This window comes from Solea solea, chromosome 20 (assembly GCF_958295425.1).
Source record: "Solea solea chromosome 20, fSolSol10.1, whole genome shotgun sequence".
Taxonomy (NCBI): Eukaryota; Metazoa; Chordata; class Actinopteri; order Pleuronectiformes; family Soleidae; genus Solea; species Solea solea.
This window is the reverse complement of record NC_081153.1, coordinates 19,603,201-19,616,816: the sequence shown is the minus strand read 5'-3', so window position 1 is coordinate 19,616,816 and position 13,616 is coordinate 19,603,201. Positions and strand designations below refer to the sequence as shown.

Here is a 13,616-nt window from a genome sequence, read left to right as displayed (position 1 = left end):
GCCGCTTTGCAACCCTAATAATAATCTCTAATCTCCTGTAGGTGTTAAATTTGGTTGATATCTAGTGACTGTGTTTATTCAGTCATCAGTTTACTGTTCCCTCATGCCTTTTATGCAGACGATTACAAACTGTTCTCACAGTGCTTCTAGGTTAATGTTACATTTAATTTGTTTGTATGTGTCATTTGTTTCAGGTGAGGAAGCTGAAAGGCTCCGACGAACACCTGAGTGTGGAAAGAGCAGGAGGAGGAGGAGGAGGAGGAGGAGGCCAGGAGGTGCTGGTGAGTCTCCACACATACACACAGCATCTCATTTCTCTGAAGTGTTGTTTCACAAAGTTAGTTTCACCTTCAAACAGCGGAGCTGAGCGGGAACGTGTCCGTCTGTGCTCCGCTGTGCGTTTCCTGTCTTGTGTTGTGACGGCTCCTTTCAGAACCACTCACTCATGTGTCTTTTTAAACAATTAAATACCGCGGCCTCGTTATGCTGCCTCATTGTCGACGCGCTTTATCAACACGGATCTCCTCACTTGAAAGTGCTGCACAGCTGGAGTGAGGGGAAAGTCCAATTACTCTGCTCAGCCGTGATGAGAAAAGCAATCAAAAGATGAGAGAAAATTGGATAAAGCCAGGAAAAAAAGTGTATTCAGAGGAAGACGGCCTTTTTTTTTTCCTTCCTTCTGCCCAATGGAGCGTGGTGGGCGTTTTGTTGCCGCTCAAACACTGTGGGGCATTTCCACAGCAGCAGCTGTTAGGACGATACCCGCTGTTGTGGTCTAATCCTTCCCTGAGCTCCACTGTCCTGCCTCTCAGATCATTATCACAGCTCCTCGGGTGACGAGGAAGCCAGTGGTGGAGGCTCAGCAGCATCTAACATCATCAGGCAGCTGTGGTGGAAATGCTTTAAGAGTTATTTGTGACAAAAAAATGAGTAGAAACTTTTGCAAGTAGCAGATGCAGGAATTACTATCTACTAACTATTTTGAGGTAGATCTCAATGAGTATGGCACGTCGTTGTTCATTACTTCATGCTCCCTCCTCAATGACCAGCGGCCGACAGTCTGTTGATGTCACATTTTAGTATCGGCTCAGCTCGCTTGGAACCTCGTCAGATACCAGGTACCAGGTACTATCACTGATGGAAAAGCAAAAAAAACCCGAGCAGGTCGTGCTAGTATTTGAAATAATTATAAGTTTACACGTGATCGTTCTCAAAACACAACAGTTAATTGAAGTTAAAGTGTAACTAAACCCTCTCTTCTGAGGCTAACTTCCCCATTTGTCTGAAAAATGCCAAGAAGTGGGCTGAGTGGAGGAGGGAGGGAGAGTGGGGAGCAGTGCAGGGGGGCGTGGTCTGCTGGTGAATTTGACACCAGTTGTAATTGAGTGGAAAAAAAATCAGTTAGTTGACGATGGTGACAATTGGGGAGGAGTCTGGGACAATGAGCCTCGCAATGATTTGACAAGAGGACGACATTAGTGAACCAGTGACCAGTGTGCACTAAGAAAACCAATGGCAACATTTGAATGCAGTAGTTGACCAGAGACAATTGTCTGTATCATTTGCTATTATTAAAGTATTAAAAGTAAAGCAGTATGGATTTCAGCCATATAAACACCCATATTGGTTCAAAGTAGTACATTTATATACTGAACATATGGACAATATTGAATCTGATGTAAGATTCTATGTTTGCTTTTCTAGACAAAGCAACGTTGCCTTTGGAAACACGTCTAATGTTAGACAAAGATAATAAAACAGATAAAAGTACACCTCAGCAGCACTAAATTGGTGTGGTTTTTTTTTTTTCTTACTTCCTTTTATGTCTCCTCAGTCTCACGACTAATGATGCAGAAGGCTTAGAGATGTTGAAGCAAATGGGGTCATTATCCTGTTTCCACAATGTCTTTGTTGAAGGAAGCTTAAAGGAGGAACAGCGTGGATCACAAGGATGAGCCGATACACAGAGTTCCGTAGAGCTGACATCACGAGAACAGTCGAGATCAAAACAATGTCAGTTCTGCAGTGTCATAGCGTCATGTTTTCATTAACAGTCGTGGAAGATGTTGTTTACTGCAGGTCTGGGATAATATCCATTACCAATGTTTCCATATTGGTGCAAAGCACCTGAAGAGCACATTATAAAGGTCAGATATAATCAGTGTGTCGTGTTCTGTGATGCACTGCTCGATCTCCATGGATTTAAAGTGCACAGTGTTCTCTGACGGCCTGAAACCAGCACCGCTGTTGTTCATTATTGCAGAAGCTTTTTCCTGCCAACACGGTTGTGTAAAGTCACATGACAGTGGCAGTGATAACTGATAACTGCTGTGTGTTATCACTGAAGCCTCATGATGAAAAAAGGGGCGGTAACAATGAGCTGCAACTACAAACACACACACACACACACTCCTGACAGGAGAACTACAAACCATAGACTTTGACTCGGGTAATATTTACTTTCTGCTTGAACACAGCATATTTATGTTTGTGCTGCCCACTCTATTTCCACCATTGTGTTTGTCCTTCCTGGCCTTTAATCTTAGTTTTGGCAACAGCAGGAAGCAGGAATTCTTCTATATGATTAAATATGTTTGAAGTTATTTGATGTACAGTAGTAAATAGTAGTGAACTATACTATTTATGGTTTTTTTCTTCAAAAACCAGAAACAGCAAAGTATTTACCACTGATTATTTTATCTTAAATGTGACTCTAAGATATTTTCTAATGTCCAAACCCGGGGTTATTCCTGAACAACACATTGACTAGTGTGTAATTAGTTATACTCCCTGTTGTGGGGAAAATAACAGGTCAGCAGCTGACCATTGTACCCACGCTGACTCACACAGGGCCAAGTCCGCCCACGGCTGAGTGACCGCAGAGCACCTGTGAAGAAAAAGAGCACAGGGACTGAGCTCAGTGTGTCAGGGAACGAGTCCATTCTGTCCGATTTGTATAACATCAAATACATACGGTATGTACGCTTACTGGTGTATATCTGTCCAGATTTCACAAGCGTGCCATTTGAATCTTAACTTGAAAGGATAAAAAAGTGAAAGCAAAGTGGTTTCTTTTCTTAACCTAAGTTAGTCTGGTTATAAAGTAGCAAAAGGGTCCCAGATAAACTATAATACACTATACTTTTTTTTCAATGCATTTATTTTGTAATTTTAATACAAGCATACTTGTTCTTGCTTAACCCTTAGACCACAGAGCATTAAGCTGTTTTATTTTTACATTACTATGTTAAAACGTATCCAGAGGCCATCAGAATGTGCAAAATAGAGTGTCTTATATCTTCTTTTTCAGCACAACCAATCGGCAATCTGATGACGTGATATTTTTTTAAGATGTTCACTGACTATAATAAACACACCTGAGCAAAAAAGTAGTAAAATCTTTTAAAATCAGATTAAATATGTGAAATTTGGAAATGAAGTCACTGTTGAAAGTTCTATAAAAATAAAATAAATAAAAAACTGTCTATTTATGGCTACTCCATACTAAAATATGCAATATAAAATGAATCATAACTTTGAATCAACAACACATAAGAACACCGAAAGGTATGACACACTATAAACACACACCCCAGGATGTCCATATAAGGACTTGTGTATTATTCCCACGGCAATTTACCAAGGGTGCGTTGAGCCCTAAGGGTTAAAGAAAATTTAGTATTTAAGATCCAGTTTTAGGCACAAAGGGGGGGGGGGGGGGGATTAAAGGGTGGAATATGGAAATACAGTTATATTTCCAGCTCTAGTTTTGTCCTCAGGCCTTTAAATAAAAATGATGTTCAGATTCAGACTCAGTAACAACGGATTGCAATCACAGATTGCTTTATCACAAGAGGCCACGAGCCAAAAAGGAGCTGAAGACCCTGCTGTGTGATTTTGAATTGAACTGATAGATGTTTAGTTCAGAATGCAAGTTAATTCACATGTGCGATGCTCTGCGTGTGGCTCACACCTCGAATGCATTTATCCTTCCTTCCATCACTGCCTCCATTCTGCTTTTACTCTGATTTTTCCTCTTTTTTTCCCTCCTTTCCCGTTCCAGTTAATTGAAATCCTCAGAGCTCTGTGCCAGTTTTGGAGGACAAAAACTCAGCACGTCAATCTGCACACACTCCCAAAGTCTGGTTTCTTTTCTGCTTACTCACTTCTTACGGCTTAGCCTCGCACAATACAACAGTGTTCTCTCGTGTAAGCTGATTATTTTCTGTTAAAATGATTACACAAGGCCACTCACTCTATTTTATTTATTTATTTGATTTTTTTGTACTGTATTCGTCCCGGCAGGTGATATTCCTTCTCTGCATTTTTACCTTTTGTCTACTGGAAACCTTCCTAGAACTCGCAGCAGTGGGCAGCCACCTTGCTCAAAGGCAGCCCAGCCTTTGACCTGTCAGGATGCAAACTGCAGACCCTCTGGTTACAAGCCAAGTTCCTTTTCCACTTGACCATATCATCCCATGAAAGTGTAAGAGAGAGAGATACAACAGAGAACTGTGGCGGTTGCTGGTGGGGAAACTCATTTCAGGCCCAGTTATTTACACATAAATTCTGGCAACTAGACCAAGGAAATGTGATTATTATGTAAAACTGAAATGTTATAATAGTGTTTTTATTTACAGTATATATGTACAAATGAAAATGGTCTATGTTATTGAGCAAATAACACACAACAAGCACCTATTTGTCAAAATCCACAAAGGACTGAGGCGGAAAAGGCTCAAACACTGGTTCTGCCTTTCAGACAGTTCCTCCAATCATCATGCAGAAGCCCAGTTTCCGCCCACTGCTCCATTGACTCCCAGAGAAGCTGAGCTTTCATGGAAGTTCTCTATGGGACGACACCTATTCTGTTTCGTCCCATAGAGAACAGGTTTTAACGTGGAGGCTGTTGAAATTTGGAAATACGTCACAGTTCAAAGTTCACTTTATGAACAAAAACTAAAGGAAAAAAACAACATTTTGTGACTTCTGCACAATTATTGCTACTTTATTTCGCTACCAAAAAATTGATGTGACCTATAAACACACCCCCCCAGGATGTCCATATAAGGAGCTGTGTGTTATTCCCTCGCAATTTACCATGGGTGCACCTGCGGCACATATCCTTGCCTCGTGAGCCTTAAGGGTTAACATTATTCTTTTATTTGCTGGTTCAGTGAGCTGTCTTTTAAGGACGCTGTAAACACCTGCTCTAAGATCACTGCAGTCAGGAGAAAAGATCTGATGTCCCTCTGGGAGAGGCAAGCAAGAGAGAAAGAAAGAAAGAAAGAAAGAAAGCCACCTCCACCAACGCCAGCACATTCTGACTCATGACTTTGAGGCTATGCCTTCAGGTGGCTGGTGCTATGCACCCCGGTGTAAAACATACAGCTTTTTAAATTCTTTGATTCTTTGACTCAGATAGCTGTCATTCGATATAACACTTAAATCTAGCATCTTAAACCAAGACATGCAAACATGAGAACATGCAAACTCCACACAGAAAAGCATGTGTTCTGACCGGGTCGTGAACCTGGGCCTTCATGCTGCAAGGCATAATCTAGAGAATGTTCTTGCTGTTTTTTCTTTTAGTTGTTTAGTTTATTTTGTCTTAAAATAGCTTTAATTCTCCTGCTCCTAATTATAATGTCACTTTATGTTACAGCCCCACATTAGCCATACATTAAACTTCCCGTGTTTCCGCTTCTCCAAAAGAGCAAACACTGGTCGTGTTCCTGTCAGTGAGCAGTGAGCTGTGCTGGAATTTGTTTATTTGATGTGTTTTATTTTGGTGGCTGCACTGAGCAGACCTCTGTGATGCTCCGGAGGATGAATCTCTGTTGTCTTGTCTTGGCTGCGCGGCTGTAATCTAATGGAGAGTAAAAGGACAGAGGAGAGATACTGGTGTGACAGCTCGGCACAGGTCAGCGAACTGAAGAGGGAAGAGTCGCAGAGCAGCAGGGATCGGGATTGAAGGATGAGATGTGAAAGAAACAAGAACAACTGAAGGAGTGCGGCTGAAGAATGAATCGTTTTAAAATAAAAAAGCAAAATCACAATTTGAAAAAACGGTTTCTATTTTTAAATGTTCTGTTTATTAAAAAGTAATATATACTTGATGAGCTCAGCCAAAAATAATGAATTAATACTCCATTCCATTTATAGCTTAAGATGTTATCATGTTAAATAATAAAAAAATACTTTAATAAAAAGGAATAAAAGCTACTGAACCATTTTATTAGAAAATCCTTATGAACTTGTGGTTGTTTCTCCTTCGTTACATCATCATCATCATCATCATCATCATCACTCAACCACGAAACCACTGTTCAGACATAAACCAAATGCTATTTATGGATCCAGGTGCAAATCTTCACAGTTGAATGTAAAATATTGAAATGATACATGTCATGATAAAAATCAACTCACCTTCTGCCTCAAAAACCAGCTGCTGCATTCAAATTTGGCCTTTGGCTGTTTCAATTCACTCACTCATCCTGCTCTTGTCTAAACAGCATGAGGCTCCTCCCCCTTTTTCACGCCAGAGCTGTTGCCTTTGTGTCTCCACCACGTGAAGCACCTTGTTAGACTGCTACTGCTACTCCTTAAACTGTGCATGTCAACATATTGTTGGTCAGATTTTAAGAGCAGACCACCTGCACTCTCCCTCACTCAGTTCTCAGCCCCCTTCTTGGCCTTTTTTAAAATCAGGCATTGGTTGCAGTTAGCTACAGAGGAGAGGGTTAAAGTTACGCTTTAAATTCCCACATAACGCTTTCTCTCCATCTCTGCGCCCCCCCTCCCCACCCTCTCTTCCTCCAGGGATATTCATCCTCTGGTCGGACCCGTAGCTTCTCCCTGCTCCCTCACTTAACCCCGTCTTCATCCCCGGCTTCCCAGAGGCACCTGGGCCCCGCGGCCACACCCAGCAACATCGTCTCCATCACACACCACAAATCTCCGGCTGCAGCTCGGCGGGCTAAGAGTCAGTACCCAGGTCGCCTGCTGGAGGTCAAGGAGGTGAGTGTCTAAGGTGGAACGTTGTATTAACAACTGTTTTTAAGTTCCCACCTTATGGCCGAAAACAAGTGGAGGCAGCATTTTTATTACCGATGAGTCTCTTTACCACTGTTTTCATTAAAATGACTATATTTATTGCTGAGATCTGGAAACACGTTGACATTACTATCAGGTCACTATGGTTACTCTTCAAAACAAATTGATACTATGACAGTATCTGGCTAATTATTTTGTCTTTGTCATTGTGAGTCTTTGTCACTCAGAGGCTTCAGGGATCACATCACTCTCTGTGACTCTCTGCGAACATAGAAATCAGAAAGTATGTAATAGATAATGCACAAAAGTAGCACTGAGTGATTTGGGTACAATATCGAAGTGCAGTTGGGATTATCGAAATTGGGATTTTATTTCTGATACAATCTTTCAAAGGATCAGCCCAATATTCACAATGTAATTACTTTAAAATGTGATAAATCATTACCATGTGTAGATCCAAAGATTATAAACACTTGAAATCCGATTGCAAGGACTTTTAATGTTGAATTGTTCATCCCGAGACAAAACTACAAAAAAGCTATTTTATCAAAGTCAAACAGTGTTTTAATTAAACAGAAAGTTTGACCTGTGATGAAGTTTCTTCTGTGGAACAGCAGCCTTTGTGCTGCATTGTGTTTTGCTTGGCCTTTGTCTTCAGAGTCCCGTGGGACTGTGGTGCAGTGAGTTCAGCAGATATTTCTGGCCTGACACCGGACTGCGGAGTGCTCACTCCTTACTGTACTTTCAGCTTTGCTGGCATTTTTATGGGATACAGAATATCAATACATTTTAACATGGTTGGTGACGGGGAAGCTCTGCAGCTTACGCTGGTGCAGTCAGGTCAGCGTGCGATGTGTAAAAGTGTCAGAGTGTGAAAAAGAAGATGAAGTGTGAAGGTGAGAACAGTGATGGCGAGGTCCTTCATATTTAAAATGTAATATTATTTAATCCCTAAATGTGTAGGGTTTGCCACAATCTCCATAAGACTTGAAATATTCACAGCTGCAAGGACGTTCTGCGTCTTTATTCTTGAAATGTCTGTTTTTCACTGAGTTTTGAAGTTCAAATCCTCATTAATTGTCTCCGCCTCAGTCATCAGACCTGTCACTTTTCACTTCATACCTTTTCTTATCTACTAACATCTCTGTGCACTCAGCACAGTCATTCACTCTCCCCCTTCTCTATAATAGACTATATAATCTGTGTATGGGTTAGGGTGATTAACTGCCAGAGATTAGACGAGAAGGCGTGGGTTTTTGTGTTGTGGAGAAACGACAGCAGAATCTTTCCAGTCCTGCCTTCAGTTGGTGCATTGGATCAGTGCAACTGTCTGAAACTGTTGGGAGGATTGTTGTCGGGTTCTAAGAGCACGAGACAAACAGGAAATACTAGAGACGTTTATTTTCTCTGACAAACATTGCTAGATATGAAAGAGTCAATGATATAAAATGGACAAAAGTAGGAAATCTTCACCTTTTAAAGGCCAGAATCAGTGAATCGTTATCTATTTCTGTCTGATGTATTGTGTCAGCTGTAATTACCTTGGTATCACGTTTCCTTCTTAGGTTTAAATTGTTATTCAGACACTGTAAGTAAAGACGTTGACCTTGTAGCTTAGCTTGAGGTATAAAGAAAGAGAAGACAATCTCATACCTGCAGTTATCTGAGCCTTGCTCCACAATAACAATAAAGACCACTCTCGGTTTGTGACGTGTGATAAACTGGGACAAAGCAGCGTTGTATTAATATCCCACAGGGTAAAAAACAACCACCTCCCTAATATCCTGCACCGCTGTAATTGAAACCTCACAGTAGGACCTGAGGGCCCTGAGCTGTTACCTCAAACTGAAGCAGTAGTAGCCGGCCAAACCATCAGTGTTTGAGAACGTTGACATTTATGTCAGCAGTTCTTATGGTAAATGGTTTGTATTTACAGTATATATCGCTTTTCTAGTCTTGACGACCACTCAGAGCTGCTGTTCACTACAGTTTTGCTATTCACACTAACTCTCATACTTTCATACAGATACAGCACGTTTTCTATCATGCAACGGACACATCAGCATGTAGACTAATGGAGCTGGGAATCAAACCCTTCCAGTTGAGAGACAACTTGCTCTACCACTGATCCACCGTCTTCTACTTATCATTCTGACAACTCCCACAGGAGCATCACTATTTAATGCAAAGCTCTTTCCGTCACGCCTCTCTGGCCCTTTGAGGACCTGGCCTGTCTTCGACGCGTTCAATTCCCCCGAACATCGCGCCTAAAGGATTCTCTTTCTGTGACAGAACGCGGGCAGAGTGCATTCAGCGCGAGTGGAGACTAATTTATCACCTCTCAGGAGCAGAGTGCGTCTCCTCAGATGAACCTGGGACATTATGAGTAGATACGGAGCAGATGGTGTCATCATTAAGCAAAACAAACCCATTCTCCTCCGCAGACACAGAAAACGAGGTCTCTCTGTGACACTGAAACACTGCGTGATTCATTCTCTGCTGGGGTTTCACAGAGGAGGTGGGCTGGAGCTTCCTGTGACCTGATTCTTATCTGTGATTTAGCTCCTCTCCTCTTGTTGCCCTCTCCTCATCCACTACTCTTCCAACAGTCTTCCCTCCTTCCTCTGGTCATTTGTTCTTCTCCCTTCATTCATAACAAGCCCATAAACTCAATCTGACGGGTGTTGGCGAGAGGGCGGGGGAGATGACGCTGGAGTCGACAGTAAAGGAGTCTGCTTGCGCTGTGATTTATGCGCCGCTGCACACGGCGCAGAGCAGAAAGCTGCTGCGCACTGATTATCAGTGGATTTATGGTCAGAGACCAGCCTTGGCGATGTTGTGTTGTACATTCCATTTATTTTCTGGTCACTATCGCTGATCACACTCTGTTAGTTCCTGTAAGACCCACACACGCAGAGGCAGGGAACTTTGGCCCTTTCTCCAACAGTTATGGAGAGAAAGTGGATTTGCACCTCAGTGAATCTCCACATGATCTCCTCTCTTAGATTGGCGTGTTGTTCTTCATCCCACCAGCGCTCACTGAAGCGTCCTTACACCAGGCAGGGGATCAGAGTTAAAGCTCTCCAGTAGCATGTTAGTTTTTCATAAAGGACTCAAGCGCTCACCACTCTTAGACCTGCTATGATGTGGTCTGGAGACAGGAGGTGGCAGAGCTGAAGATGCTGAGATTTGTGTTGGGAGTGACGGAGAGGATGGACCGGATTAGAAATGAGGGTAACACTTTAGATTAGGGAATTTCATTAGTCATTATTATTCTGCATGGCCTTATTATCCAACCAGTAATCCATTAACTAAGAGTTTTCCCTCAATAATTATTACTTATTAGTAGTAAGTAAGGAAGTTGTTGTATATGAATTATGATCTCAATATGCTTTGCTACATGTGGACTTTATAAGGTGGTTGTATCACTAGAATAGAAAAAGGAGGCAATTTTAGATTAGGGGACATGTGTTGGTTAATAATTGTTCAACTGCCAATGAATTATTAGTGATCAAGATGTATGTAAGAACAGACCATATTCATGAGGGAGAATAACTATTCTTGTGACACTACCACCTTATAAAGTCCATACTAAGCAAAGCATATTGACATTGTAATTCATATACAACAACCTCCATGAAAGAAAGAAACAATTGTCCACCTCTCACTCGGCTCAAAGGCAACAAGAGGCCCAATAAAGAGCTGTAAGAGTCTGCACAGTGTGTTAGAGAGAGAGGATGAGACAATGAAATGTGATTGAAGTCTTAAATAACAAATTTAGTTTCATTTATTTCATTACGATCCCCATTAAGCGTTACACTAGGCAACGTCTACTTCATCTGGGGCCTACGTTTAACAAGGAAGAAATAATACAATGAAAGAAATCCATGATACCGTTTAACAATATAAGCATAAACTGAAGGAAAAAATGTATTAATAAAGGAATAAAAAAAACACAAAACAGTTCAAAAGAAAAGAATGTAATCACTGATACTTCGCCTAGTTATTCTCCAGCAGAGGACAATAGTATGTAATCAGCACACAATAAAGTCACTCAAGTAACAATAAAGGTGGAAGATGAGCTCGTACAGAGGAGATAAAGCAAAACGTGGTAATCACACAAACTCTATATTTGCATATCAGTCTATCAAGAGTTCATTTAGATGAAAATCACCCCTGAGGTTTTGACTGTACTGACTGTTCTTTTCACTGTGGTAGAAATAGGCACAGTCACTGTCAACCAACCCATCACGAGGAGTTTAGTCCTCTAGGTCAGAGGTCCACAACCACTGAAAGACTAAATACAAACAATATTTTATTGATTATCAGAGACTGAAAGATCTTTTATTTTTGAAAAAAAACGCTACCTAAAATATGGATTACATTTTACATTTTAACATTGTACATGAAACTGTGTCGCAGTTGTCACATGGCTCAACGTCACTAATCTTTGTTAGAAGAGACAACATGCACAAAAAAGAGCAGTGCTGTCAGTTGATGAGGGTCTGTTTCATGAAATAGTGAGACAGTGAAATTAGATCCATGTTTTAATTCATTCATTCATTCAGGAGCCAATCGCTGCTGACACTGGGCGTAAAGCAGACCGTGCACAGGTCACATACAGAGACAAAATCACTTCCACTAAACTGCAAAATATACACACATTATTGTGAAAATGTGTCTTTTTTCCGTGGTTTGGTGTGAACTCGACCTGATACGTGTCAGGTTGACTTGTTTACACAGTTCACCTGCAGCAGCTGCTCACTCTGACACTGCTGCTCTAATATATTCTAAAGGAATGGAATAAATTTACTATAAAAAATATTCCTCCTCCGTGTTCGAAACAACAGTTTTAAGGCTGGCGCCACTGAGAGGGAGCAGCGTACTGGTGAGGTCCTGTGTCGGGTCATCGTCACTCTGTCCTCTTCCATCCATCTGTCCATCCACGTGTGCGTCCGTCTGTCTCTGTGACAGCGTGAGTCAGACCACATCACGGTCTCTCCTCGCTGATGTAAACACATCAAACGCCTGGATTCCTGGAGCAGCAGCAGCAGCAGCAGCAGCAGCAGCAGCAGCAGCAGCAGCAGCAGCAGCAGCAGCAGCTCCACTGGGCTCTGACACTGCTGAGCAGTGGAGTGAGGCTATTTCTGGAAGCAGCTCCAGACAACTTGCTCTCGCTCTTGCTCTTTCTGTGTGTGTGTGTGTGTGCCATGCTTATGATTCTGCCATTACTGTGAGATCTCTGACTTTTCAGCTCTGTGTCAGAGATCTGCTGCAACGTTTCGACCAAATACAGAACTGATAACTGTTCAGACACAAGACAAACATGAATTCAAAATAGGGAAAACAAAAAAGTCTCTTTTGTTGTCATTATTGACATCCTCTGGTGACTTAGCACCACATTTTCAACGTCAAATCACTGTTTTCCCAGGTTTAATCTGGAATTATAAGAGAAACGTAACATTTGGAGAACTTTTAATCCGTTGCATGTATAAACAACATTATTTTTTATATATCATACATATTTATTCTCGTCTATCTTTGTCTTTTTGTGTGTATATACAGTTCTTGTTTAATGAGAGTGACCAAATGTCACATGCAATGACAAATAAGGCATTCTATTCTATTCTATTCCAGTAATATGTACAGTATATAATTACATATTTTATATGAAATTTAAGGGAAAAACAAATTAGGTTTTTATCGAAAACAGTGAGTGTGTGTGTTTGAAGGTGACCCCTCTCAGGAGGTCAACCATTTACGACCTGATGGTTTCACACTCAGGTCCTCATTCTGTCAGGTATTCTCGGAGATTATTAAACCGTGTAGCTTTAACTCTGTACCTCACACACAGTACTGTATGTGCTTGGCCTTCTCCTTTGTAATGAAGCAGTTTATCTCTTTTCATGATGTTTATAAGAACAAAATGGCACGATTTGCTCTGGCTGCGTTTTACTCCGCCTCATAAAACCCAACAAGCTGATTTATTTTTGATCGTGGTATGTTTTTTTTTTTTATTTTTAGAGTCACTAGTGGGTGCGTAGCAACACATTTGCTCACCAACTTGTATTGTCACCTGCTTAAGTCCGCTTGGCTAAATATAGACCCTGAGGCAGTTTGTGTTAATCCTCATCATCATCGATGCAGCACAGAGTGATGCCGTTAAACGTCTAAATCTCCATGTTTAAGATTTAATTCTTATCTTACATGATGCCTACTCATTGCATTGAGTTTGTTGTTCACTAAGTGAGGCTATTATCTATTTAGTTGTTTGTAATACATTTTATTTTACCAGCCTGAAATCACGGTCATCTTGAACAAACAAGTAAGCGTTACCAATAAAGTCTGTATGAAAAGGACTTTCAGCTTGACTTTACGTCAGCTAATTAGATTTTCAAGATTTTTTTATATGTAAACCGATTATTACAACAACCGTTAAGTGTGCTGCTTAGTACGTACACAAATCTTAAACTTAAAAGAATATCGTTTAAAATCATCGTTAAATGAGTTCACACAACGCTCATAAAGTCTCTTGGTGCCACGTGACGCTCTCGAGAAGT

General features: G+C 41.1%; 1 protein-coding gene across 2 annotated transcripts in view; it reads left to right on the top strand.

Moving 5' to 3' along the window:
- Nucleotides 1–13,616, top strand: part of LOC131447931 (oxysterol-binding protein-related protein 10) — an 88,064-nt gene that overhangs the window by 45,931 nt on the left and 28,517 nt on the right. The window contains exons 4-5 of one of the 2 annotated variants that reach the window (XM_058620033.1): nt 195–281; nt 6,823–7,020. In XM_058620033.1, the coding sequence (XP_058476016.1) occupies nt 195–281; nt 6,823–7,020 (285 nt within the window). The remainder of the gene's footprint in view (nt 1–194; nt 282–6,822; nt 7,021–13,616) is intronic. The other variant, XM_058620034.1, reaches the window with a different exon arrangement.